This window comes from Podarcis cretensis (assembly GCF_951804945.1).
Source record: "Podarcis cretensis genome assembly, chromosome: 15".
Classification (NCBI taxonomy): Eukaryota; Metazoa; Chordata; class Lepidosauria; order Squamata; family Lacertidae; genus Podarcis; species Podarcis cretensis.
In genome coordinates, this window is record NC_137185.1 from 25,061,379 (window position 1) to 25,086,374 (window position 24,996).

Below are 24,996 nucleotides of genomic sequence, written 5' to 3' on the forward strand. Positions count from 1 at the left end.
TGACACCCTGATTTCCTTATGTAAAGCAAAAATCCCATCAGTGGAAGTGAGAGGACTCGGCTGTGGTATTTCTCCTGGTTGAATCATGATGTTTCTCCCCTGGGAACTTACCAGGAATATTGGTAGCCTCAGAGCCAGAAGGAGCTGCCTGGGAGTGGATGTTGAACATTGCTTCATAGGTGCACCCGTCCATTTCCTGGTCACAGTCCAACATTCTAAGCAGAGAAGAAGAAAAAGAAAGGGCATTGGCTTCAGGAACTCGGCTGGATCCCGCAGGAGGACAGGGCCATCAGCACCTAGTACCCAGGGCCATCAGCACCCAGAACATATCTGGGCAACATACTGCCAAAACTGCGCTCCATTTGTCCCCTACATTGTGCAAACCTTGAAGCATCACTCACCACCATATTTTCAAATACATTTCTACTCCAAGGCCCCATTCTGTATTTTTCTACTGCTACACAGAAACTTTGTGTATCGTGTTGAGTTGTTTTTGGGAAATGGATCATCAGTACAGTGGTACCTTGGAAGTCGAACAGAATCCGTTCCGGAAGTCCGTTCAACTTCCAAAACATTTGGAAACCAAGGTGTGGCTTCCGATTGGCTGCAGGAAACTCCTGCAGCCAATCGGAAGCTGGGTCGAACGTTTGGGTTCCAAAGAACATTCGCAAACCAGAACATTCACTTCCAGGTCTGTGGCGTTTGGGAGCCAAAACGTTCAACTCGCAAGGTGTTCAGGATCCAAGGTACGACTGTACATTAGATACAAATGCAATACACCCTTTAAAAAAGTAAGTGACAAAAATGAGGTGAGGAGAGCAAGCATTTGCCACACCAGAATAAGCTTTAGAACCTGTGGACTGCCAGTTGTTGATGAACAGCAACTCCCATCACTCCTGATAGTTGGGAGTCCCGTCCTTCTGGAGGACCAGAGGTTCCCCCCATCCCAAAGGATCTGGATTACCCTAGAAGGGCAAGTCTCTGTTTTGGTTGTATTCAAAACTGAATTTCAAACATTTGCCATACAAAACTAAGTCAGAGTTTGTTTTGTTTTGTTGTGAGCGTAATACATCTTTAATATCCTTTTGTATTTATACCGTATTTTTTGCACCATAACACTCACTTTTTTCCTCCTAAAAAGTAAGGGGAAATGTCTGTGCGTGTTATGGAGGGAATGCCTACGGGTGGCATGCCTACGGATTTTCCTCCTCTAAAAACTATGTGCGTGTTATGGTCGGGTGCGTGTTATAGAGTGAAAAATACGGTAACTTCCCAAGTGCATCTCAAGATTTCTGAGCAAGGCAAACGAAGGATGCATCCTTATGAGGAGGGGCTGACTGACAGCTGCCACAAAATATTTTATGAATCTGACTCTGCAGCAGCTGTTTGGACACATTCAAAAGGAACCCACACCCAGACACAAAGCAACTCAACTGCAGATGGCAATACTACATAAATCAAGGGACATAACGAAGAAACTTTTGGATGATGGGCTGTCTTTCAAAGGCTATGCCAAAACTTTCAAAGTGGGACTCAGATGGAGTGTTGATATAAATCCGTAAGTTATCAGTAGTTGCTTTTAAGTATCACAACTGACTCAGAGCCTTTGGAATCTAGAAATGGGAAAATAAATAAACCCAATGGCAAGCAAGTAAATAATCCAGCCATTGTACTGCCCTGAATGGGCCGCCTCACCGTGAGCTTTGACTCATTTCCAAGGGCAATTTGGCCTCTGGTTTTTGTACAGCAGAGCCAGGGGGCACAAGAGGCAAGGACGAGGGTGACATGTACTCTGTGTCTTCATCATTCTCCGAGTGCTCTCCAGGCGGTAGCTTTGGCACAAGCAACGGTCTAGAGGAGAGAGCGAGAAGGTTCACAGTCAACGGTGACATCTAACAAGGACAAAATAGCAGCAATCGGCTCTCTGAGAACAAAGTGTCAAACAAGGGGCTTCCAGCTCAAGAATCAGATTCTAGGAACGCAACACTGTGACGTGTTGTGTGTCACACGGGGCGGTTCAAGGTGTGCCATGGTGGCATCTGTCAGGTAGCAGAGGCCTCAGAGCCTTGTGGGTAAATGGGGAAGGAGGGTCAGTTTCAATAAGCTGATTTATTATACCCTTTTAGGGTTGCGATGCTCTAACCACTCTCCAGACGGGTTTATAAATTTACAACTCTGGGAGTCCTCAGGACATTTTGACTGATTTTCGGGACTGAAATAACTCAAAAACATAAACAGGGTAACATAAAAAAAACTTCAAAACCTCCAATTCAGCCAGATTAATGTAAAATATCTGATCTATTCCATAGTTCCTGCACTTATTTTATATTTGCCCCCCCATACCCCTCTAAGGAGCACAGTAAGTGACAAATGCAAGAGAAGCCACATGCTGAAACTAACAAGGCTGGAGTTCTGCATTCAAATACAATACAGTGGTACCTCATGTTACGGACGGGATCCGTTCCAAAGGCCCGTCCATAACGTGAAATGCCCACAACTCGAATCGCCGTGTCTGTGCAGGCGCACAGTGCAAATTTGGCGCTTCTGCGCATGCATGAACGGCGAAACCCGGAAGTAACCTGTTCCGGTACTTCTGGGTTGCTGCGGGATGTAACGCGAAAAGACACAACATGAAGCGGATGCAACACGAGGTATGACTGTCCAGTAATTCATCTCAGAAATGCACCCACTGATGACCCTTGGTATACATCAATTGTACACTGGCTGCAATTCAAGGAAATTTCTGTCGGCAAAGCCCCCGCTCCAGAGCATACCTTACAGCAAGAGAGTAGATGGCGTTGGCAGAAGAAGAAGGTTTTATTTTAGAATGTTCACTGTCTGAGCCAGTTGGGACCCCGCCAGGTTGATTCTGCAAGATAAATCAAATACCAGCAATGGCAGATGGTCTGAAAGAAAAGGGAGACATCCCCACGAAGCCCACGTTTACCTTTTCATGGTAAGAAGGAATTCCTAGGGGTTGCTTGTTACCCAATCTAAAGGGCCGTATGTCAGAAAGACTTGCTTTGCAATTTCGAAACAGCTACTGTCTGGAAACTTGCTTGAAAAAAAATATGACCAAGCAAGCAGGGCAAGTGGTAAAAAAAAACCAAGCTTTTTTCCTTGCTTGCTATTATGGGCTGCTTGCTATTATGGGTAAAGCATGCAGTGTTAGGAAGCTGGTTCAGTGAGATTATAAAAAACAGTTCCCTGAATCCAGTAGGGATGTTCTGGACAAACCAGAAACTGTTGGCTTAGTAGCTAAAATATTGCTCTTGTGTAGTGCCTCCAATGACCCAAGTAGTCATTGTTGGGTGTGTGTACCGGTGGTTTCAGCGGACAAGTACTCTTCACACTGCTTCCTAGCCCACTCAAATAACTCAACTGCAACTGGCATTACAGGAGTTTTTCCATGTTAACTATTCTGTTTAATATGTAATGCTACAGTCCAGTTCATTCTAGGCCTTCTCTGTGTCTAGGTGGGGTGGCAGACCACAGACACTTGCACACATTCACCTAACACAGGAGACCTGAGAATACCAGTCCAAATACACGCACCATTTGTGCAACCCTGCCCCTTTCGATTCATGCACATAGATTCACAGAATGAGAAAGGTGAGATAAGATCCCAGAGATGTCAGTGTCTACAGCCTACATCTCTGCTGGTTATGCTGCACACATGGTGGGGAAGGCATAACACTGATACTGATTCACCCCCACACCCTCCAGAGGAGTTCCAGCTAAGTGTATGAACCAACTCACAGGCAAAGATTGTTCTGTGAGATCTCACTAGGTCAGAGTTGGCGGGAAGGATCTGGAATCCCTCCTCCAAAATCTTTTTTCTAACACTTAATGAATAATAAAGGTAAAGGGACCCCTGACCAATAGGTCCAGTCGTGAACGACTCTGGGGTTGTGTGCTCATCTCACTCTATAGGCAGAGGGAGCTGGCGTTTGTCCGCAGACAGCTTCCGGGTCATGTGGCCAGCATGACAAAGCCACTTCTGGCGAACCAGAGCAGCGCACGGAAACGCTGTTTACCTTCCCGCCAGAGCAGTACCTATTTATCTACTTGCACTTTGACGTGCTTTTGAACTGCTAGGTAGGCAGGAGCAGGGACCGAGGAACGGGAGCTCACCCCATCACAGGGATTCGAACCGCCGACCTTCCAATCGGCAAGCCCTAGGCTCTGTGGTTTAGGCCACAGCGCCACCCGCGTCTGAATAATACAGAGCAGCAATTTTCCACGCAGGGCGTATGAGTGTGCAAAACTAACACAGCCGCTGGCCTGAGATGCACTTACTGCTGGGGTGTCCAGGCTGAGAGTGCTCCCGAGCCTGTGAGTGTCAGCTCTGGAATCCATCTGAGAAGGCAGCGAGAATGGAAGCGAGTGCCGGTTTGTCAACTCCCGACTTGTCCAAGGCTCATTGGGGCTTAGGGCTACAGCTGGAGCTTTCGGAATCGGCCGCAACGACCAGAGGTCCCCCTGGCGGTTACAAGGCACAGGGGGTAACTTGTCCCTGGTAGGACAATCTCCTGGAGTGCAGGGCAGAGGCCGCCTCTGAGGCCGACTCTCGGGCCCAAGGGAATGCGGCCTGTCCGGAGGTGGCGGAGGGGGGAGATCTCGATGCGTCGGAGGGATCGGCAAAGGTTTGTCCTTGTGGAGGGAGCTGGGTGCAGCCTAGGAGAAACAAAGACCAGTAAGTAAGATGGGAAAAGCTGGCAAGTGAAGTCTAAGCTTGCAATCAGAATCCTGGTGTCCCACAAAAACCTGAATCCGGTAGCAACTGCAGGGTAACAAGAAACTGAGGCATGTCCTGAGGGCAAGCACCACTAAATGGTTGTGCTGAGTAACACAATATCCATCAGTACGGCGGCCAGGAGTGTCAAACGCCAGACAAGATGGCAAGCCAATGCGTACCCTGGTTTGCACTCAAGGAAGAGATGGTCCAGATAGCAAAATAATGAAACACACGAGACAGCTTCCACACAGATCTCCTCGGATAAAAGGAAGATTACCCCATTCGGAAAGAGGAAGGTGTCATTCCTACTGTCAGGGAACTGCCATCGGAGAGTCAGGTGGTGGAAGGGCTCAAAGAGGCTAGGAGACCCTCGGATGCTGAGGAAGGAACCAGCAGGGGGAGAGAGAGAGTTCCCGCAGAAACTCAGTCGGAGGGATGGCTCCAAGATACTTCCAGTGAGAACAGCGGAGAGGTTTCAGGACCTCCGCTGGGGACGCCTACTCCGCGCAGGAAACTGTCACGCAGAGAATCCAGAAGGAGAGTTTCCGTTAAGGAACTCTTATGTTGGCGTAAATTCCGGAAGCGCCCACTGACGGATTCTGCCAGCGATTGAGGTAGCCATGCATCCATGGCTCCGCGGACTGGGAGAGTTTAGAAACTGATTGCATGAGTTGAGAACTCAACCATTTACACACAAGCAGCCCCTTAACCCATTACACCTACTTTCACCACTACAAAAGAAGACAGGTGGAGTTTGTACCTTACAGGTGGTCCCTGGACTAGAAGCTCCTGATGGATTGGACACTCGTTGCTGCAGAAGGTCTAATCGGGGAGGTACTGGGGGGAGCGATGCCTGAGGAGCCATTGAAAATGGAGAAGGAGGACGTTCTACCTGCAAATATTTCAAAAGAAGCCCTGGTTAAAGGTGTTGGTGTGTGTGTGTGTGTGTGTGGGTGGGTGTGTGTGTGGGTGGGTGGGTGTGTGGGTGTGGGTGTTAATAACAAAGTTCCCACTGCCTGAGGCTGTGAGCTAGCAATTTACCTTGAACACAGTGCTGGGCATATAGAGATACGCTGAATTTCCCCCACAGCCCTGATACTTCATTTCGAAAGGAACATGCTCTGAATATAGACTTGTCACCGACAAGTCTGCACACCACACTGCATGCCCACCTTGGGCTGTCCATGAAAAGCACATCTACTGTAGAGTGAGAGGCAAGGGTGATGTCCACTGTTTCCAGGAACTCTTCTCATTGTGGGAATTTTTTTTTGGGGGGGGGGTGAGCTGAGAGTTTGCTTGGACCCTGAGTGAGAACCTGGAAGCTGAGTGGGAGGTGTGTCAGAAAGAAAATGAATTTGTACAGATTCTTATATATTGGTAACGTTGCATCAACATAACATTTTTATTTGTAAACGTGCATTTTTTATAATATTTTATTCATCTGTGGTTGCTTCAGTTTCCTGTACACTGCTTAGAGAGGCTTTCAATATATTAAGTCGTATAGAAATTAAATATCCAAACAACCCAGCCCACAGGCACTGGATTTTCAACCTGGCTATTTTTTTTTATTTAGCCACTAGATGGCGTGCTCTGTCATCATGAGCACAGGCCCAGCTGACACAGAAATAGGAAATACTTGTGTAAATGGTCTCTTGCCATGATTATGTGCACAAAACAAAGAACAACATGGTTCACATACAAGTCAAACCAAATACCAGAAGTCTATATGCAATTATAAAATTGCTTTAAGGTAGGCCAAGGTTAAGAACCTTCTCCAGGTACGGATCCATTTACAGCCAAAAGCAGCTTGACCCACATGCGAGAGAATCACTGGGCTTGGGAGAACCATGGAATTACAAAACAGAACAATGCAAAAGGCTGCTAAAAGGAAGAAGACAAACTATTCCTATTACAGTGGTACCTCAGAACTCGAATGGCTCCGTTCTCAAACATTTCGGCTCCTGAATGCCGAAAACCCAGAAGTGCTCTGGTTTTCGAATGTTTCTCGGAACACGAACGTCCAACGCGGCTTCCACTGTGCAAAAACCTAGCTGTCGGCCAATCAGAAGCAGTGCCTTAGAACTTGAACGTTTCGGAAGTTGAACAGTGTTCTGGAATGGATTATGTTCGAGTTCTGAGGTACCACTGTATCTTATTAATCTTCTTTTTTTCTGACAGAGAGAGTTAGAAGCTTAGTGGATCAGGGAAATGCTGTGGATGTACATAGCTTGAATTCACTAAGGCTTTCAAAGTCCCCCATGATATTCTTGCAGAGAAGCTAGTAAAATGTGGGCTAGATGATGTTACTGTTAGGTGGATTTGTAGCAGGTTGACTGACTAAACCCAAAGAGCACTCACTAATGGTTCCTTGCCATCCTGGAAAACTGGGACAAGTGGGGTGCTCCAAGGTTCTGTTGTTCAACATCTTTATAAAAGACTTGGGTGAAAGAATTGAGGGAGGGGTAGCCAATACCTCAGAAGATTGATTCAATATTACCTTAACAGATTGAAGAACTGGGCCAAAACTAACCAAACAAATTTCAACAGCGACAAATGTAAGTTTCTACACTTAGGCCAGAAAAGCCAGATGCAGGATAGGGGACAACTGACGGCAGCAGTACCTCCGAAAAGGATCTAGGGGTCTCAGTAGTCCCCAAACCTAATGTGAGTCAACCATGTGATGCAGCAGCCAAAAACCCCTAATGTTCTGTACTGCAACAGAAGTATAGTGTCTGGATCAAGGGAAGTACTGGTATCACTCTATTCTGCCTGAGTCAGATACCACTGGGAGTATAGTGCGTCTAGTTCTGAGCACCACAGTTGAAGGAGGATACTGACAAACTGAAAGGTATGCAGAGGAGGGTGACCAAGATGATCAAGGGTCTGCAAACCAAGCCTTATAAGGAACGCTTGAAGGAGCTGGGTATATTTAAACAGGAGAGGTGATATGATAAGCTATCTTCAAATATCTGAAGGGCTGTCACATGAGAGATGGAGCAAGCTTGTTTTCTGCTGTTCCAGAGGCCAGGACCAAACCAATGGATGCAAATAACAAGAAAGAAGATTCCAATTAAACATCTGGGAGAACATTCCGACAGTAAGAGCTGTTCAACTGTGGGATGGTCTCCCTCGGAAGGCAATGGGCTCTTGTTTCATTGGAAGCTTTTAAGCAGAGGTTGGATGGCCATTTGGCAGGGATTCTTTAGGTACAATTCCTCCATTGGAGGCAGTTGGACTAGACCACCCGTGAGGCCTCTTCCAACTCCACAATTCTATGATGGTATGAAAAAACAGCCTCATGAGGACCAAAACACGCTGGGGGCAATGCATGCTCTAAGTGACTGCTGAAAGGGGACAATCAGAACGGAATGGTGTGGAGTAGAATGGGCATGGCTGGCACGCAGGCATCTTGAACAGGAAAGCTCCACACTAACATTTTGTTGCAGATCCACATATATATGTGTGTGTGTGTGTGTGTGATAGAGAGATCTCCTGGCAGTGGTTTGTAGCCAAGGTTTCTTACTCAGTCGTTTCTTTCTACAAAATGAGGAAGGAAGCAAGTTTGGTGATTCCTTCTCCCCCTTGCAACCCCCTGCCCCCTCCAAAATCTGCTCCAGAGGATTAAGGAAATCATACCATCACCAGAGCAACACCACTGGATCTATGACTAGCATTTGAATCCAGGAAGTCTTAAGCCACCCAAGAGGACAAGTGAGATGTTAGGCAAGATCAGCACACACAGCTCATACTGGGAGGGAGTCAGGTTCCAGGGCATGATCTGAAGGCAGAGGCGGCTGCGACCTTGCTGAAAGCAAGCAGGTCTGGGGTGAGTCAATGCCTAGATAGGAGACCTCATGGGAGCTACATGCGATACCACCTTGAGCTGAAGACAAGAAGGATCTAAATAAAATAAAATTACCTTTGCGCCAGCCAGTTCCTTCATCAGGAAGAGTGATTCATCAGCCCTGTCATCATCATCGTCATCATAGTTTGGGGAGGGAGCGCCCTCGGCCCCTTGGCGCAGGAGCCCTCCCCCTCCTCTGGGATCAAACGGGTCCACGACAATGGGCTCTGTGCCTTTAATTTCACATCGGCAGAACGGACAACCCTGGCCTTCTGATTCCTGCAGAAAAAGAGAAGGAGAGATGATTGGCTACAAGTTTGTGGTTGTTGTTATATTTATTTATACCCTGCCTTTTTCTCTGACAGGCCTCAAGGCAGCCTACATATAATGGTGTACCCATGGTGAGAAGAAACCTTGTCAGTAAGAACATACTAATGCCAGCTAGAGGAAAGAAAAGGAAAACTGAAGTGCCCCACAACTGCAGCATTTCTGCTAGAACTATTCTTTGTCAATATCATAAAAAAGTGAGTCAAAGAAAGTGTTTCATTCTCTCTCTCTCTCTTTAGAATAGAACTTGTGGACATTGAAGGAAACTGAACATCGGGAGAGACAAAAGAACAGTGCAAAGTTAAACAATAAAAATCATTCCTGTGAGAGGCAGTGACAGCCAACAATGTGGATAGTTTTCAAAGAGGATTAGATAACTTCATGGAAGCTATCAGTGGCTACTAAACACAATGGCCTTGTTCAACTTCCACTGTTGGGAGTTCTGGTCCTCCTCAGAGTAGACGCTTTAAAATTAATGGGCCTAACTTAATCCATTAACTTAACTGGGTTGGCTACAACCCAGTACGGCTCTGAATGCCAGTTGCTGGGAATCACAAACTGGGAGAGTGATGTGGTTGTGCTCAGGTCCGGCTTTCAGGTTTCTTCTAGGTACCTTAGTTGGCTGTGGTGAGAACAGGAATGTGAACTAGATAGGCCATTGGCCTGATCCAGCCACCAGGCTCTTCCTGTGCATAACCGCTTATTTGCATTGAAGACAACATGGCCTAAAGACAACTCCCAACCCCCACAGAGACACCTTTTGTAGACTTGCCAGTATCTGCTTCATCAATACACAACATAAGCATAGGCAGGCAGGTCATCTTGGTGTGAAAGCTGTGGAGGGCCAAGGCCTGCTTTGAAAGGAAGCAAATCCCTTACCTGCCAGGAAGTGAGGCAGGAAGTGCACATGAGGTGGCCACAGGGTTCTATCTTCACATCCTTGTCATTTTCTGCACAAATTTTACAGAGCTGAAAGGTGGAGCCCATCTCACAGTACAATTCATACTGTTCCTAAGAGCAAGAGGGAAAAGAACACGTGGGAGGGTTTAATCATGCTGCTCCTTGTAATAACTGCCAGATAACCCAAATGTACGAGGTGGTAACATTTGTGTTCTTTAATATAACCAAGAGCGTCACCTAGATGGCTTTCAAAATCCCAGTGCTGGCAATGAAAAATTTAAGGCATGCACTTAAAAAAAAAAAAAAGGCCTATGGCCACATATTTTCTTCTCCAAAGAGGTGGCAGTCAAAGGTCACCAAAATGGAATTGGCCTGATTATACCACCCCACTCCTTAAGAACAAAGGTTTCCAGAGTCATGCCCTTGAATAAGAAGAAAAAAATTAACATTACAAGCTCTCCACTCTGAACCATGTTCCTGACTGCCCTGGGATCCAATTGAGATTTAATGGTCTTTCCTCCCAAAGCTGAGCTCGGAGTTATGCTTTGTTTACAAGGCCAAAAATAAGTCTTCCAAGCTTGCTTGCAACAGGACCACTGTAATGCTGCTGGCCAACATGTAAGGAAAGAAAGGAATGAAGTTGTGGCAGTCTCTGCTCACCTGCGTAACTTTAATGTGATCCTGGGGTGTGGGCTCACACAAACCGGTCAGGTCAGGATTCTGATTCCGTCCATCAGGATATAAGTAACTACAGAGCAGAACATTGTTTGGTTCAATAGAAATAAAAAGTCTACAGTGGAACCAGATGAATGTGGCACTATTCAGGAAACTCCCTCAGTTGGGAAATATAATGCTTTGGGCAGCGGGGGGTGATTTTGATGAATAATTGTCTTAAAGGCAAGCACCTATAAAATGAAGAATGCTTTTTTAAAAAGCTTGTTTTCTGGTTGCCATATGTGCTAAAACAAAGGTGATGATAAATGACAAGTGCTTTTAACTTCAACTTCCTCACCTAGTCACTCTTGTCACAATACCTTGGCCGAACAACTGGGCAAGGCCACAACTGCATCACAGTTGTGCTCTTTGTGCTCTGAGCACAACGTCCAACTGAAGAGCCTAAAAGCTGAAAGGCGAAACTGACACACATTTTAGGACTGCAAGAATAATCTCAAATTCAGAGCCCATTCCCAAATCTGACAATTAAGCATGTGTTTGTGAAAACTGTGAATGTATAAGCCTAAAGGTTGTGCATTTACGTGGTCAACAGAATGGGAAAATGCCTTAAAAAATCATAGAGAATGGAGTTATCACTGCTTGATGTTTCAAAAGTACTACACCTTTGACAAGTCCCAGCATAATGAATGCAGCTGTTTCCATCTGCCTTCCAGGGGCAGGAGCCAAGGAGGTAAAACCTGCATCTGAAGGGCATCATCCTACAGACACACTAACAAAAATGGGCAGGAGTCATGACAAACTACATTGATGAGTTACTTACAAGCCTTCCCTGAAACCATCGATCAGTGCTTGAAAAAGGGGTTTGTTGTGGGGGATTGTCTGGAGAATATTTCCATCTGCAGTGACATAACCAATGGCCCACTGGCCAAGCCGCGTGCAGCTCAGACGGAAAATGTAACTGAAAATAAAAGGAACACACAGACTTGAGGGCAGGATAAACTTGCTAGCTGGACAGAGCTCTTTCCTTCAGACAGAACGGCTGAAACAGTTTCGCCTGCAGATCAAAGGCAGAACCCTACAGCCAGACAGAAAGGATTCAAATTATCTGAAGACCTCTTTCAACATGAAATTGAGCCTTCTTGCTTGCAAGGATGCTCCTGACTTCCTAGAGGCAGTAAATTAGTTTTACATTATATAGCAGCTTTCCATTTCTGAAGGAAATACCTAGAAGGCAGCTCTTCGGCAATGTAAAGCAATAATCTCTTTCCCAGAAAGAGATATATTTGCAGGATTTTAGGCCTGAAGAGCACGTCAAAACTTGCAGCCAGTGTGTTCTAGTCCCTTGGCCAGGTCCAAAGCTACCACGTGGGCTCGGGATATTTTTCCGGACTTCCAGGAGGTTAGACACTTCCTGCACAACTCCTTCACCCACCCCTGGCTTGCTGACAAGAGAGGTGGAGTAGAGACTTGAAGAGACTTGCAAGCGCTGGATTTTGCTTTGGACTACACAACACAGAAGTGATGACTTGGCGGTACATCACTGCCCTAAATGAGCTTTGGGATTTGTTACTCAAGGTGGAGAGCACGCCACACACGCACACACAACCTGTTATTTGTAAAACTACCCACGCTATCAGTGACAGACCTTAAACCCTGTCCTTATTTCTCAAAAATGAAGAGCTTTCCCCACACCTCTTAAAACAACCTGCTCTGCAGCCCTATTATTTTTACTGCTGAAGTTTAGGGAGACCAATGGGTTAATGCTAAAACCCTTTATGTCTTGCCTTAAGCTTAGATCTCTGGCAGCAATGCCACAGTGCCTTCCAGCAGCCCTGAGTCATGTCAACCTTCCTTTGACAAGAGTGCAGTGTGCAGTAGACAGTAGAATAACAAGAGGCTTCAGAATGGGATGCTGCCTTCAAGAACTCACCTGCCGGGTTTGTGGATGAACTTCTGAAGCCGTGCTTTGACCTCATCATATGTCAGGAATGCCATGTAACCAGGGTGAGTCACTGCTAGGCTATTCCAGTTCCTGAGCAAAGATGACCATGGCTGAAGGAGAAGAATGCCAACAAAATAGCTTTGCCATTTCAATAGGAAAATCAGCCGTCCAATTCCACCCCCCTCTCCCACTTCCAACCCAAGATAAACGTAAACACTTTGCTTAATCAGACTAGGCCTCTTCTGCTATTTCTCAGGCAGCCAGATTACCCAGGTTTGTTAAATAATAACTATTATTATTGTTATTGTTAACCACTCATCTGGCTGGGTATAACTTATGTTCAATGGGACTTACTCCCAAGTAAGCATCCAGTGGATTTAAAACTGTGGCACACAATCTTGTATGATTCCGCAAGATGAATGTTACAATCCTGCTCTCAGTTATCTGATCAACCATCCTGTAGAATGGGCTGCTTAATATTCCAATCAGAGAACAGAGGCTGGAAGCTAATGAAGCTTAATATGAAGTGTGTGATTAAACTATGATTTGAATTCTCAATGAATCCCAACCTTCTGTACTGACACAGAACAAAGTCGGCTGATGCAAGGGAGCTTTCCTGTCAAAGTTGCTGCAATGAACAGTCCCCTTGTGCCAAAAATGATCCTCCAATTTCCAGAAGTCAGAAATGGCGATGGCAGGTCAACAGATCTAGCTCACCACCAACACAAGAGATAACAACACCATAAGCGTACTATAGACCAAGGGAAGCTTGTCAATTGTGAAGCTTCACCTGGGTTTAAGAAAGCCATTCCCTTTTGTTTTACTTACCTGAAAGAGGCGGGTAAAGATATCAAATTCAAACACTGAAATGTAATCATTGCATGTCAAATCAATAGTAGATTTCAGTGCCATTGCCTCTAGCCCTGAACTTATAGGATGTACTTCATGTAAGGCCTGACGGAAGGTCTTCCATGGAACAATGGTCCTGGAAGTGGGAGAAAAGGAAGACCTCAGAAACTCCCTAACTCCATATGCATATAGATTCACAGCCACAACGGAAGGGAGGAATGTAAAACGCACACAACAGGATGCCAAGAACAAGACATTTTGCGTAAGAGAAATGATTCACGCTAAAGGACAAATGGACAGCATCATTTCTAATTTTGAAGCTGTTCAGTTAACTGATGGAAGTGGCGTCTGAAGCACTTATATTTGTGTAGTTGCAAGAGAAAAAGATGCGACACAATCTCTGTCTAAACAAGGTCTCTCATGTAAACCAGTTTAATTAGCGGCTTTCTGATGTTAAGCTAGTGGCAAGTTAACTGCGGGGAGGAAGGAGGGAAGCCAATCTATGAGCGAGCATCTTGCTAACCAGCACTTTCCAAGTACCTTTCAGGAGACTGGCAATGCATATTTCATAAACAGACACTCTATTAGAAATGAATGTATGACCCTGCCTCCCCCGCCTCCCCCACCCCCCGTCCAACGACACTTAAATTAATCTCTGCAGACAACCATCTAGAGTTATGACAGTCTCCATCCCTGCATCCAAGGGACATGTTAATTCCCATTCTGCCTAAAGCAGATACAAAAAGACTAATTCAGTGGTACTGTGTCTTACATAACTAGTAAGTAGTCATGCAATGCCTGGTTCATTTGAGTGATGGGCCTATTTTGCAACTATTCATCATTGTCTTCTGTTCCGTTAAGTGTCACCCTAACATCAATGCTACACTGCATAAGAGCCAGGACCAACATGCCAATGACACAGTAAGGCTGAAACAAACTCTCGGGTAGTGACCCTGTGAGTGGATAGTGGCCACAGTGGGAGCTAGGCTAGGAGAAGTTCAGGTCGTTCCAGCTGTTTCTGGCAGAAAGATCCCTGAAGGAGAGGATTGATAGCCACTCCCATGGAACCTCTTTTGTGAGCTCCCCCTTGCAGTTCCATCCTATGACGTTTACAGATGCCAACACCAGCAGAAAGGTGTTTTTTGCAGCTGCTCCACGTTTACACGCCCCCATCGCCAACAGATTTGCTGGAGCCAAAGCAGAAACTGATACTGGAAAGAGTACTTACTTTTCCCCAAAAGCTTTTCTCCAGAACTCTGCTGCATCTGCCTTTGTGATCCGGAATGTGTCTCCCTGGAAGAGTCCACTTGGGAAAATGCCTTTCAGTTCTGCTAGCATATGGCTGAAGATCAGGGACAGTTTTGTAAGGTTGCGCCTGCAGGATCACAAACACAGATCTGTCTTGAAACGTGAAACAAACAGCCAGATGGGGGATAGAAAAAGGAGCAGAAAGCCGGATTTTTGAGTCACATTTTGGAATGCTTCTTCCAACAATGATACATTTGTTGCAGTATACTGCACAGCAGTTGTGAAGCTTAGATTTACCTCTCAAGTCCCTTGCAGAAAAGTATGTTATCTACTTTTAGATATGCAATGGAAAGGTGAGAACGATTTATGCTACACAGGAGGTTTATTACCAAGCTAGAATTCACAAGCCCTTGCTCAATGTTTCATTGTTTTTTTGGTTACCTTTCTGTTCCATTTTCTGTTAACCTGGATCAGTTCAAGATTTCACAAGAGGAAGTTTTTATAGAGAAAGCACCTTGTGATCCCCAAATCTGAAGGTGGTGAAAGGGGGGGGAAACAAGGGCATCTGAGGTGAGAGAAAGAGGCTGGCAGAATAAGAAGCAAGGGGAATGAATGGATTGGCACGTAGGGTCCACAATGTATTCCCTTCATGTTGCAGCCAGGACCAGAATTTTGCCAGCTGACTCCTTTACAAGTAAATTCTCACCAAGTTCTAAATTCCTGCCTTGATACCTGAACACAAAAATCTGTCCCTCAAAGAGCACAATGCAACTGTTCCCTTCTGCATATACACTTTTAAAAATGGCTTTCATAGTTTGAAACTGCATATATAAAATAAATCTTTACAATAAAATTAAGGGCTCAAAGAGGGAAGTCTTGGTTCATGGCCAAGGTTTTTATTTTTTTTACACCAGGCAGTTTTCTAAAGAAAAATAAAACTAAAATGCCCCAGAGAAACATGAGGCTTGCTTCCCTTTGCAACGTTTAAAACACACAGAAAACTGCAATATGCAAAGACTGGTCCTTGCAAATTTAAGGAGAGTTCCCACTTTTTAAAATGGAACAACGATAGGAAGACAACTGGAGTCAGCAGCAGCTGAAGGGACATTGCCGCTGCCCGGTGTCTATTACTGATCTTCAGTGCAGCAGAAGGGGTCTTTCCCTCCCCAACATGCCTAATCTGTTACACCAGACTTCAGCTCACTTCGAATCATATGAGACAGCTTTTTTCTTAAAGCCATTAACTCTTTCATTATCTTTTTCTGTATCAAAAAGTGAGACAAGGTCAACTAAGTTGCACTGTGTTTTTAACCGATTAGTGCTACATGGGCTGCTAGGAATGTATATTCTTCTTTTATAAGAGGGGGGGGGCAGGGCTCAAACTTGTACTCCTAAATTTGCACCCGTTGTCATTATTCACCTAATATTTTTTTGGTGGTGGTCGTTTTTAAAACACCTACTACGTTCTTTCAAGGATTACACACACAAAAACTGATGCTGTTTACGACTATTTTCCAGATGTGCAGCTTTGCAAGAGAGAGTTCCCACTCTCTAAATCTGCAATTTTTAAAAATGCCTATCACTACTCACTTCCTCCAAACAAGAAGGTGTTTGTGAATGTTACAAAACAAGAGCAACCATAAGCGACCTTACAAAGCAATCCTAAATATAGGAAGCTGGCATAAATTAAGCCTATTCCAAATTCTGTTCAGGAGGCTCCTGGCTGCCGGCTGAGATGGCCCAAACCAAGAAAAGAGGAAACAGGCCCTTAAAATAAAGTTTCACTTACAACACTCTTTTTGCCCGCATAGGTTCTGCCAGGTTGCCACATTACGTAACTGAGCTGAAAAAAGTTTGGAATAGGTGCAAGTCTCTCCTTGCTCCCCATCCCTGCCACACCGCAGGAAAGCCCCTTTTGAGGGACTTACACCAGTGTAAACTCTGCTAACTTAAGTTCCACTGGCTGAGCCAGCATAGCCCTGTCTCAGTCAGGCTGAGGGAATTTTGCTGGAATATGCACTGCGGCGCCAGGTTGAGGGAGTTACACCAGTGTAGCACCAGCTAAGCCCAGCCTGAGGTCCGCCTATTCCAAACTTGATCATCTTGGCAGATCCTGGTAGTATGCGTTGATTATGTTAGCAGTGTTCAGATAATCTATTGAGCATGCTAGAAGAAGTTAACGAAGCCAAGCCCAATTTCTTAACAAAAGTACAAACAAGTACTTCATTCTCAACTATTCACCTTTAATTTATGCTGCCCTAAACATTTTTATGTTGGCATTACACCTTAAATAAAGAGACACCCAGGTGGCTAACAAAACAAGGAGACAAGAGCAATCACTTAAAAATAGTACAAAAGCCAACCATTTGCAGCATCAGGCAGCTCCCCACTGATTTGTTTCCTTACAAAAACTAGTCAAATCCAGATTTTTAAGATTGGGCTGTACTGGAATTCTTGAGACAGGTACACTGGCAGATTTTCCAGATGAACTGAAGCTTGTGACAAGAGAGTCAAGACCCATGGTTGAAGCATGCCCGGACACTGAGGTCCAGCTCCGAGGGCCTTCTGGCGGTTCCCTCACTGCGAGAGGCCAAGTTGCAGGGAACCAGGCAGAGGGCCTTCTCGGTGGTGGCGCCCGCCCTGTGGAATGCCCTCCCATCGGATGTCAAGGCGATGGACAACTACCTAACATTCAGAAAACATCTGAAGGCAGCCCTGTTCAGGGAAGTTTTTAATATGTGACATTTTAGTGTATTTTTCATCTCTGTTGGAAGCCGCCCAGAGTGGCTGGGGAAACCCAGCCAGATGGGCGGGGTACAAATAATAAATTATTATTATTATTATTATTATTATTATTATTATTATTAAGTGAGGAGGAAACCTTTTCTAAGGGCTCATGAACCACTGGAACTCAGGCCTCTCTTCACCAGCCTTATTTGTGCACATCTTGACTGGATCAATGCACTAACCCTCACCACATCAAAATCTGCTCTAACATGGCAGCTGTGTGCACTATGTCTGCCCATCCATTTCTTGGGCCGAGAATACAATACTGGAGTGAATGGGAGAGCCACCCTCCTATTTAATTCTTTTTAGCTTCCTTTAGAATGGCACTCATTTGAGTCATTAAAGGGAAAACGACAGATCCTCCTCCCCTCCATATCTTGCTCAAGTGAGAATGTGCACTCAAGTCAACTATTGTGGCTGTGTTTTTCATTAGAACAGCTAAAACAGCTCTCATTTAAAAATGAAAAGGAGGTAAGCATGATTTTAGCACTAGTGCTTGAACTCTCCTGAGTAGATACTTTTGAGGATGGCTGTTTAAAATACTCAAAGGATCACATGTCTCAAAGAACCCATAGACACAAAGATTATTCAGCATCTCGGCTAATACTGCCTTGCATTAGGATTAGGAAAGAGCACTGCATAGGTGGGCTCAAGGTAATAAACTAACAAGACGCTGCAGGAGCACCACAACTTTATTTTAAATACTCAAACACAACAGCTTTGCAAAGTTGTACATATCCAACTCACTGGCAGCTTCTTTAAAGTCTGACTAGGAAAACGTGATCTCTTGCCTCACTGGACTTTGCCGATGGAAAATGTTTTTCCAGGAAACTGAAGTTATAACTGAGCAACACAATTAGCCAAGCTAACTTTTTAACAGCTGCTCTCAGGTGCTTAAGCAGCATAAATTTAAAGACTATTTGCAAGTATAAATGAGGACATAAAATTACAACGTTCACAAGCCTGAGGGAAAGCTAAAACCCTGAACGACTATTTTATGTGCCTGTGGTTGGCAGGCAGGGCATGAACACATTTGCAAAGGGAACCATTCAGGGCTTGAGATCCAGAATCCACCTGGCAATGAACGAGAGCTGTGGCTTAACTGGGAATATAGCACGCTTGAAAGAAAACAAAAACCTACATCGTTTAATTTTACACATGAAAGTCGGTTAACAAGGTAAACACCATTTGCTCTCCTTCAAGCCATCAGCTGATACACAGGAAGGACACAGAAACTTCAGACCAGCACCTGCTCCTGAAAAGCACCAATTAAAACCACTTCTGTTTCACTTAAAGGAGATCAAGCAACAGTCATCCAAAATGGTAGCATGGTGGTGGGAACATAGACTTGCTAGTAAACACTAGGAGCATCTGGTTACTCAAGTCTTATATTGCAATTTTGGGTAGATCTGGCACAATGTGTGGAAGACCACTGAAAGCAGAAGTTCCCAGCTCTCCCAAGTGACTCACATCTGCCACTTTAGTTAGACACCATCCCATGAATGAAGCTTTACAAATGTGCCTGCTTACTAGTTACTAGTTATTATTTACTAAACTTGCTCTTACTGTATGTTTAATAATGCATTTTACTGTTTAGGTTCATATGCTACATTTCTATCCTGAAAGTTGTTACAACTACTACCACCAACAACAACACTCTAATGGAATTTCCTCACTTTGAAACAATACCAAATTTGGCCTGATTAATCAGAGGGTCTGACTTAAAATTGTTACTTTAGTTTCTGGAAAAGAAAAGAAAGAACAACTGATCTGGCATCAGCCACCATAATGACAGCAGCAGCAACAAGTTTGTGGCAGCATTTAATTTGTAAAGATGTTTTTAAGGAAAATCCTGCTTGCAAAGGCATGAGATGCAACAGCATATGGAAGAAGCGCTCAGCACATGCCAGGCATCATTATGCATATTCTACTAAGAAACATTTGTCGAGAATTAATGGTGTGTTGGATGTTGTGGCCACAGCTGTAGCCCAGAAACAGTCGTTCTTTGGCATATATTGTCGTTTACCAACATTTAACAAGAGCCTCTGTATTTAAATCTATTGTAACACAGGGCTGTGTTAAATGTTTTTCTGTTTCATTTCCATTGTCAGGTTAAAAGCAGTGCTTTCAGGGGACAGAAGTCCTTCCTGAAAGAAGTGTTAATTGTAAGTTAGTTTCCCTTTTTACAAACCTGTGCACCAATATTATTTCTCCCATCTGCTTTCTGCTTAACAATTCTCCATTTTCTTCTTACTACATCCTCTTCTGGGATCAGTCACATGGGCAACTCCAGCCAATCAGGGATCGTGTCATGTCACTATGCAGCCAATCAGATTTGGCTAAGTGATAACCTTGCTAAAAGCAAATAAAGAATTGAGAGCAAGACCAATGTTTCCTGAACAGGCAATCACTTTGAACACTGATATAGCTGTTGAAAAATTAATTGCTTAGCGATGGGACAAGTCCTTTTAATTCAATCCTACTATTAAGTGAGTTTCTCAGAACTGAAGAAACTGGAGATGGGATCACCTTTCCACTCCAGCTTTACAGCCTCCAGTTTCACAAAACATAAGCATCCACAACCTCTTGTAGTCAAAGTAGTTCAATCAGATAACAGATTTAAAAATTAGACAAGCCATGCAAGATCCAATTTTGAAGACACTGAACGGATATTGTCCTCGGCTCTCTCCCTCCCCTGTGCTGTGGTTGTACTACTTCCTACCCCCCTTCATTACTGTTTTGGCTCCATATGTCTTGCAGGAAGTCAACAGGTCAACCAAGTACTTCCAATCCTGCCGAAACCTTCACAGCAGCCTCTCAATGGACCCCCACTTCCCCCAGTTCAGCTTTCTCAACCTGCTCCCCTCTGACCTGCAGTAGGCTGTTCCTTTCCTGTTTCCTGTTTGCTGGATAAAAGCATTCTTCCACAGTAAGCGTTTGTCTTGCAGAAGACAGCAAACCACATTTTAACCCCTTCTGACTTTCTTCGCACCAGTAAGATAATCAGATAATTCCACATGCCCAACCAGTACCTGCTGAACTTGGCAAAACCCCTACTGGGGTTCCTAGAATGATTTCATCTTACTCTCAGAACTAAGAGCAAACCAACAAAACTAGTATAATTCATATTCACTAGAAAGTCTGGCTTATGCTGCTACCCATTAGCACAAGATACTTTAAACAAAATTAAGCACCAACCCAACAACTACAGTAAAAGCAAGCAGAGGGTAAATGTGGAATTTAGCACTGGGAACAGGATTCAGCATTCTTTGAATCTCGGGTTTCATTTTTGGGGGGAAGGATACGAACAGGCTTAGAAGCACAGGAGTACTGGGAACTCCCAGTGACCATTTGAGATGGGAGAAAACTTGATTCCGTTTTCATTTTCATACCAACATAGTATCATCAGTTCACCCTTCCCAAACCAAAACACAGAGGATTCTTTGAAATTTGCACTTCTTAGAATTTTGTGATTTAATTCTCCAGCCAATGAGAATGCATTTAATTCCCTATCAGTGAAAACAATGGGAAAAACTGTACTACATCAGAGGAGATGCTAACAGAAATGTGTGTATGCTTGGCAAAACTGTATCCAAAAATTCATATATTAGGAGATATGCACATATGAATTTTGTGCAACTTTTAAAAGTTGCAAATTGATGAGGAAATGGAGCAAACTGAAGGTTGGAAAAATGAGGAACTGAGAGAAACCAAAACTAACAGATTCATCCATCCCTTGTGATCAGTAACTTGTGCTTTAATGACCTGCATATCATACTTCATTTCTATGGCAGAAGTAAAGTATGCAAATGAAAAGTGAAAATTTGCATAATTTGCATAATTTATTCAACCTACAAAATCCACCCCTTCTGGGCATATAGCTATTTTAAGCAGGAAGTATATAAATTCCAATGTAAAAATAAGCTACATACCACACAGATAATTAGAGAGTCCAAAATAAGGTTCTCTATTGTCTACGCATCACTTCCTGATACAGGTTTCTATAATTAGATTTATGATGGTCAGAATCCTACAGTGTTCCTTTAAGCATGCAGAGAAGAGTTAATACACTTTGCACATTTAGCAGAAGCTCCAGCAGGGAGCTCATTTTACACGTAGCAATTTTCAAACTAACATTAGAATTAAGCATGTAATTACTGTTCTAGTCTTGGCCCTAAAATAATGTACTTACAATTTCTTATAATTAGAAAATTCTAGCCAAAAATGTGAATGGTAATGTAATTAAGCAGAAAAACAGTTTGGAGACATATTGATCCTACAATTGACAAGTCTGCAGAAAGGTTACAAGAAGTACACCATCCATTTCCTCTATGCACACATAGTAAGAAGAAATACTGGGAATGCCTAATTTTCTACAAACACTAATTTTATGAATAGATTTAAAGGCACAAGACTCCTGGAAATACAAATATCCCCTATAAAAATAACAACCCTGCTTCCTTATTTACATTTTGTGAGGAAGACTAAAAATGTACCTAGGGACACCTTGTGCAAGCAAGTTGTTCTCTTCAAGCACTGTTTATTCAAAATGTCTAACATTAAAACTGATGGTGGAAAAATCAGAATGTTTCTCCCTTAGAAGATACATATTCTCATTAGAGAACTGCTCTATTACTATATTAACAAGCATATTGCTTTTCTTAAGTAACTCAGATGTTCTGTATCAGGGAAGCTTTCTTCACAGGTTGATGAAGGGAAGATACAAGATGTTTGCAAGTTAAAACCAACTTGTTCCAACTGAGGAAGAAAACGTATTTTACATCTTACTAGAAAGATTCTGGGTATCTCAAAGTGATGTGTACTCTGAGACACCCTGAGCCTTACTAGCAAGATGTAAAATTTGTTCTCTCCCCATTTGGAAAATGTTGGTTTTAGGGAAGGAGGTCAGGAGCAAGACGGGATGAAAATCTAGCAATGGACACCATCTCAAGCTGAGCACAGCCGGCTCTTCTGCTGTGGCCAGCCAGGCTTTCATCAAGGATAGGGCAAGAAGCAAGCAGCAACCCAGACACCTTCTCTGAGGCACGAGGAACTGGAGGGCTGCTACAAAACTTCATGGGGAAGGCCTGACTGGCTGCGATGGTGGGGGGCTGGGGGAGCTGGTTTGGTTGGACTCTCAATGTTGGTGGTTGGACTCTCCTCCCCCTTTTCTGGCAGCCCACTTTGCTAAAACCAACTTTTCCCAAAAGAGGGCAATGACATATTTTACATCTTACTAGGAAGGTTTGGAGTCTCTCAAAGTGCACATCTCAGGCCTACTAGAATCAATGAAAGCAAAGAGGTTGATAATTATACTAAGACAAGGCAGTGTAGCCATAGCTGTATAGAAATGAGGAGTCCAGAACTGCAGACTGGTTGTCCAGAATCAGTCAAGTTAACTATCATAGTCCTCCCAATTCCCACCTCTGTGTTTTTCCCATCATAACTACTTCTGGCTGAATCTAACAACAACAACAAAAAACACACCTTTAGTTGCAGGGAGAAGAAATGGAAGCCAAATATTGCATTCTCAAGCACTTAAAAAACACAATGCACAAATAATGCTACATATTTATAACTTTGGATAAAGAGAAGCATGCACCTCAAGGTAAGAACAGTTACACTTAGAAAGCACCCTTATACTTCTCTGGGTGCTGTAAATAGTGCTAACATGTGATGTTTCCTCACAATGTCATGTGCTTATTCTCACTGCATCAGTAGCTTAAAGACAGACTGGTACAGTAAACATGGTCCAAGGGTTTAGGTCTGCCTTTGGAAAGAAAACTCGTCTATGCAGAAAAATTAGATTATATGGATATTAGGTCTCATGACAAAGAAGCATTTCAAGAGTCAATTCAGCGAGCTTTGCTCCCAAATGTTCACTGGAGACTTCCCTAACAAATGCCACACACTCATCAAGAAACAGAATAGGCTTAGTTTCAGCTGTTCTGTAAAACAAGGCTAGTATTTCACTTCAGAGACGCCCTTAGTCCCCAGACCTTTAGTGGGTGTTGTGTTTGCTTGTTTTTGCACTAGAAGGTTGCAGTAATTTCTGAGTACATTGATACCTCGGTTTTCGAACGTAATCCGTTCTGGAAGACCGTTTGAGTTCTGAAACGTTCGAAAACCGAAAACTCAATGGCTGACAGCTAGGCCTCAGGATCTTGCACTCAGTGGAAGATGCATGGCATGTTCGACTTCCAAGGCGTATTTGAAAACCGAAGCATTTACTTCTGAGAAAACCAAAATGTTCGTCATTGGAGACGTTTGAAAACCGAAGTATCACTGTACTGATTCTACTCTAACACAGGAGCAGATGAGTATCAAAACTCAGAGCCAAAAGTGACTGCATGCACATGCACATGGGGGGTTGTGCAGGAAATGCACTCTATATGGGGCTGCTCTGGAAAAAACTTCACATGCTTCTTCTGATACAGAAGGCAGCAACCCATCTCCCCAAAGAAATGGACCACCACCAAAGCACACTGCTCTGATGTCTCTATTCACTCTCTTTTCTCTGGGCACATTTAATAATAATAATAATAATAATAATAATAATAATAATAATAATAATAATGTATTATCTATCCCCCGCCCATCTGGCTGGGTTTCCCCAGCCACTCTGGGCAGCTCCCAACCGAATATTAAAAACAGCATTTTAAGATTCTTGTACTAACCCATAAAGCCCTGAAGGGCTTAGGCCAAACATTCTGTAGGAACCACGTCCTCTTGTTACAAGCTCATACATTTTATTCTCCTTTGAGGGGAAGAGGTGGCATGGCAGTGCTTCGGATACCAACCCTAAGTGGGATGGGTTAAGTTACAGACCTAACTTACAAAAATGTAAATGAAAAGCAATTAGTTGGAGCTTCTTATTTTCTTTTTATCCTGAGCCACTGCTGCAACTGTGTCTTTGCCATTTTCTTCTCTCTAAAGTCATTAAAGCTCATGTTCAAACAAATGTACGGAGCTTTGGGGCAGGGGGAAGCACTAAAAGAATATCTCTGGCCTCACGAAAGAGCCCAAATGTTGCATGTAGGCCATGTGTTTTCCACCTCTGATCTAACATGTCAGACCCCATTGAGGCCGATGAATGATTGCACCGAGTCCCTGTAACAGGACGATATTCCATGTAAGCAACAACTCCCCTGCTGCTATCAGTTTTTACTCTGACCCTTGCAAATAAGTGCTGAATAGTCATGCTTAAACATCCTATGTCAACATTTATAAGATTTGTGCAGCTTCAGAGCCTTTCACAGAGTAATCAGTTTTTAAAAATAGATATACAACGGAACTACTTTCAAGTAAACTTTCAACACAGGAAGCGATTGAAATTCCACTTCACTCTCACTGATAGAAGCATAAGTCACCTTCCAGAGAACTGCAGGGCAAACTGATATACAAAATGAAGTGCCCACTGTCTTTTGCTTAGTAGGAGACTCATCCAGACAGATTTTAGAGCCATCAAATTACATGTCCATCATGCCAGTCTGCAGCCAGTCAGCTAGCATTGCATTGATTCTGCAGACTGATTCGCCAAGGAACCAGCATGAAACAGGAAGTCGACATAATTAGATGCTGTAAACCCACTATCAGAAAAAATCAACAGTTGAGCTGGACACAGCCTCTAACAATTTTACCTTAAAAGTCTTTGTGGATCCCTTCAGTGGTTCAACTGCAAATATT

The 24,996-nt window shown here is 43.8% G+C and overlaps 2 protein-coding genes across 3 annotated transcripts in view; both read right to left on the reverse strand.

Annotated features, from left to right (window-relative positions):
- Positions 1-24,996, reverse strand: part of NLRX1 (NLR family member X1) — a 307,093-nt gene that overhangs the window by 215,304 nt on the left and 66,793 nt on the right. The gene's annotated exons all lie outside the window — the stretch shown is intronic.
- The window catches only part of CBL (Cbl proto-oncogene), a 47,997-nt gene that overhangs the window by 6,409 nt on the left and 16,592 nt on the right, over positions 1-24,996 (reverse strand). The window contains exons 3-14 of the mRNA XM_079954669.1: positions 14,504-14,650; positions 13,255-13,411; positions 12,415-12,536; positions 11,305-11,442; positions 10,470-10,557; positions 9,789-9,920; positions 8,658-8,861; positions 5,499-5,630; positions 4,300-4,677; positions 2,775-2,869; positions 1,696-1,851; positions 112-215 (exon numbers count right to left, since the gene is read on the reverse strand). Of these exons, the coding sequence (XP_079810795.1) occupies positions 112-215; positions 1,696-1,851; positions 2,775-2,869; positions 4,300-4,677; positions 5,499-5,630; positions 8,658-8,861; positions 9,789-9,920; positions 10,470-10,557; positions 11,305-11,442; positions 12,415-12,536; positions 13,255-13,411; positions 14,504-14,650 (1,853 nt within the window). The remainder of the gene's footprint in view (positions 1-111; positions 216-1,695; positions 1,852-2,774; positions 2,870-4,299; positions 4,678-5,498; positions 5,631-8,657; positions 8,862-9,788; positions 9,921-10,469; positions 10,558-11,304; positions 11,443-12,414; positions 12,537-13,254; positions 13,412-14,503; positions 14,651-24,996) is intronic.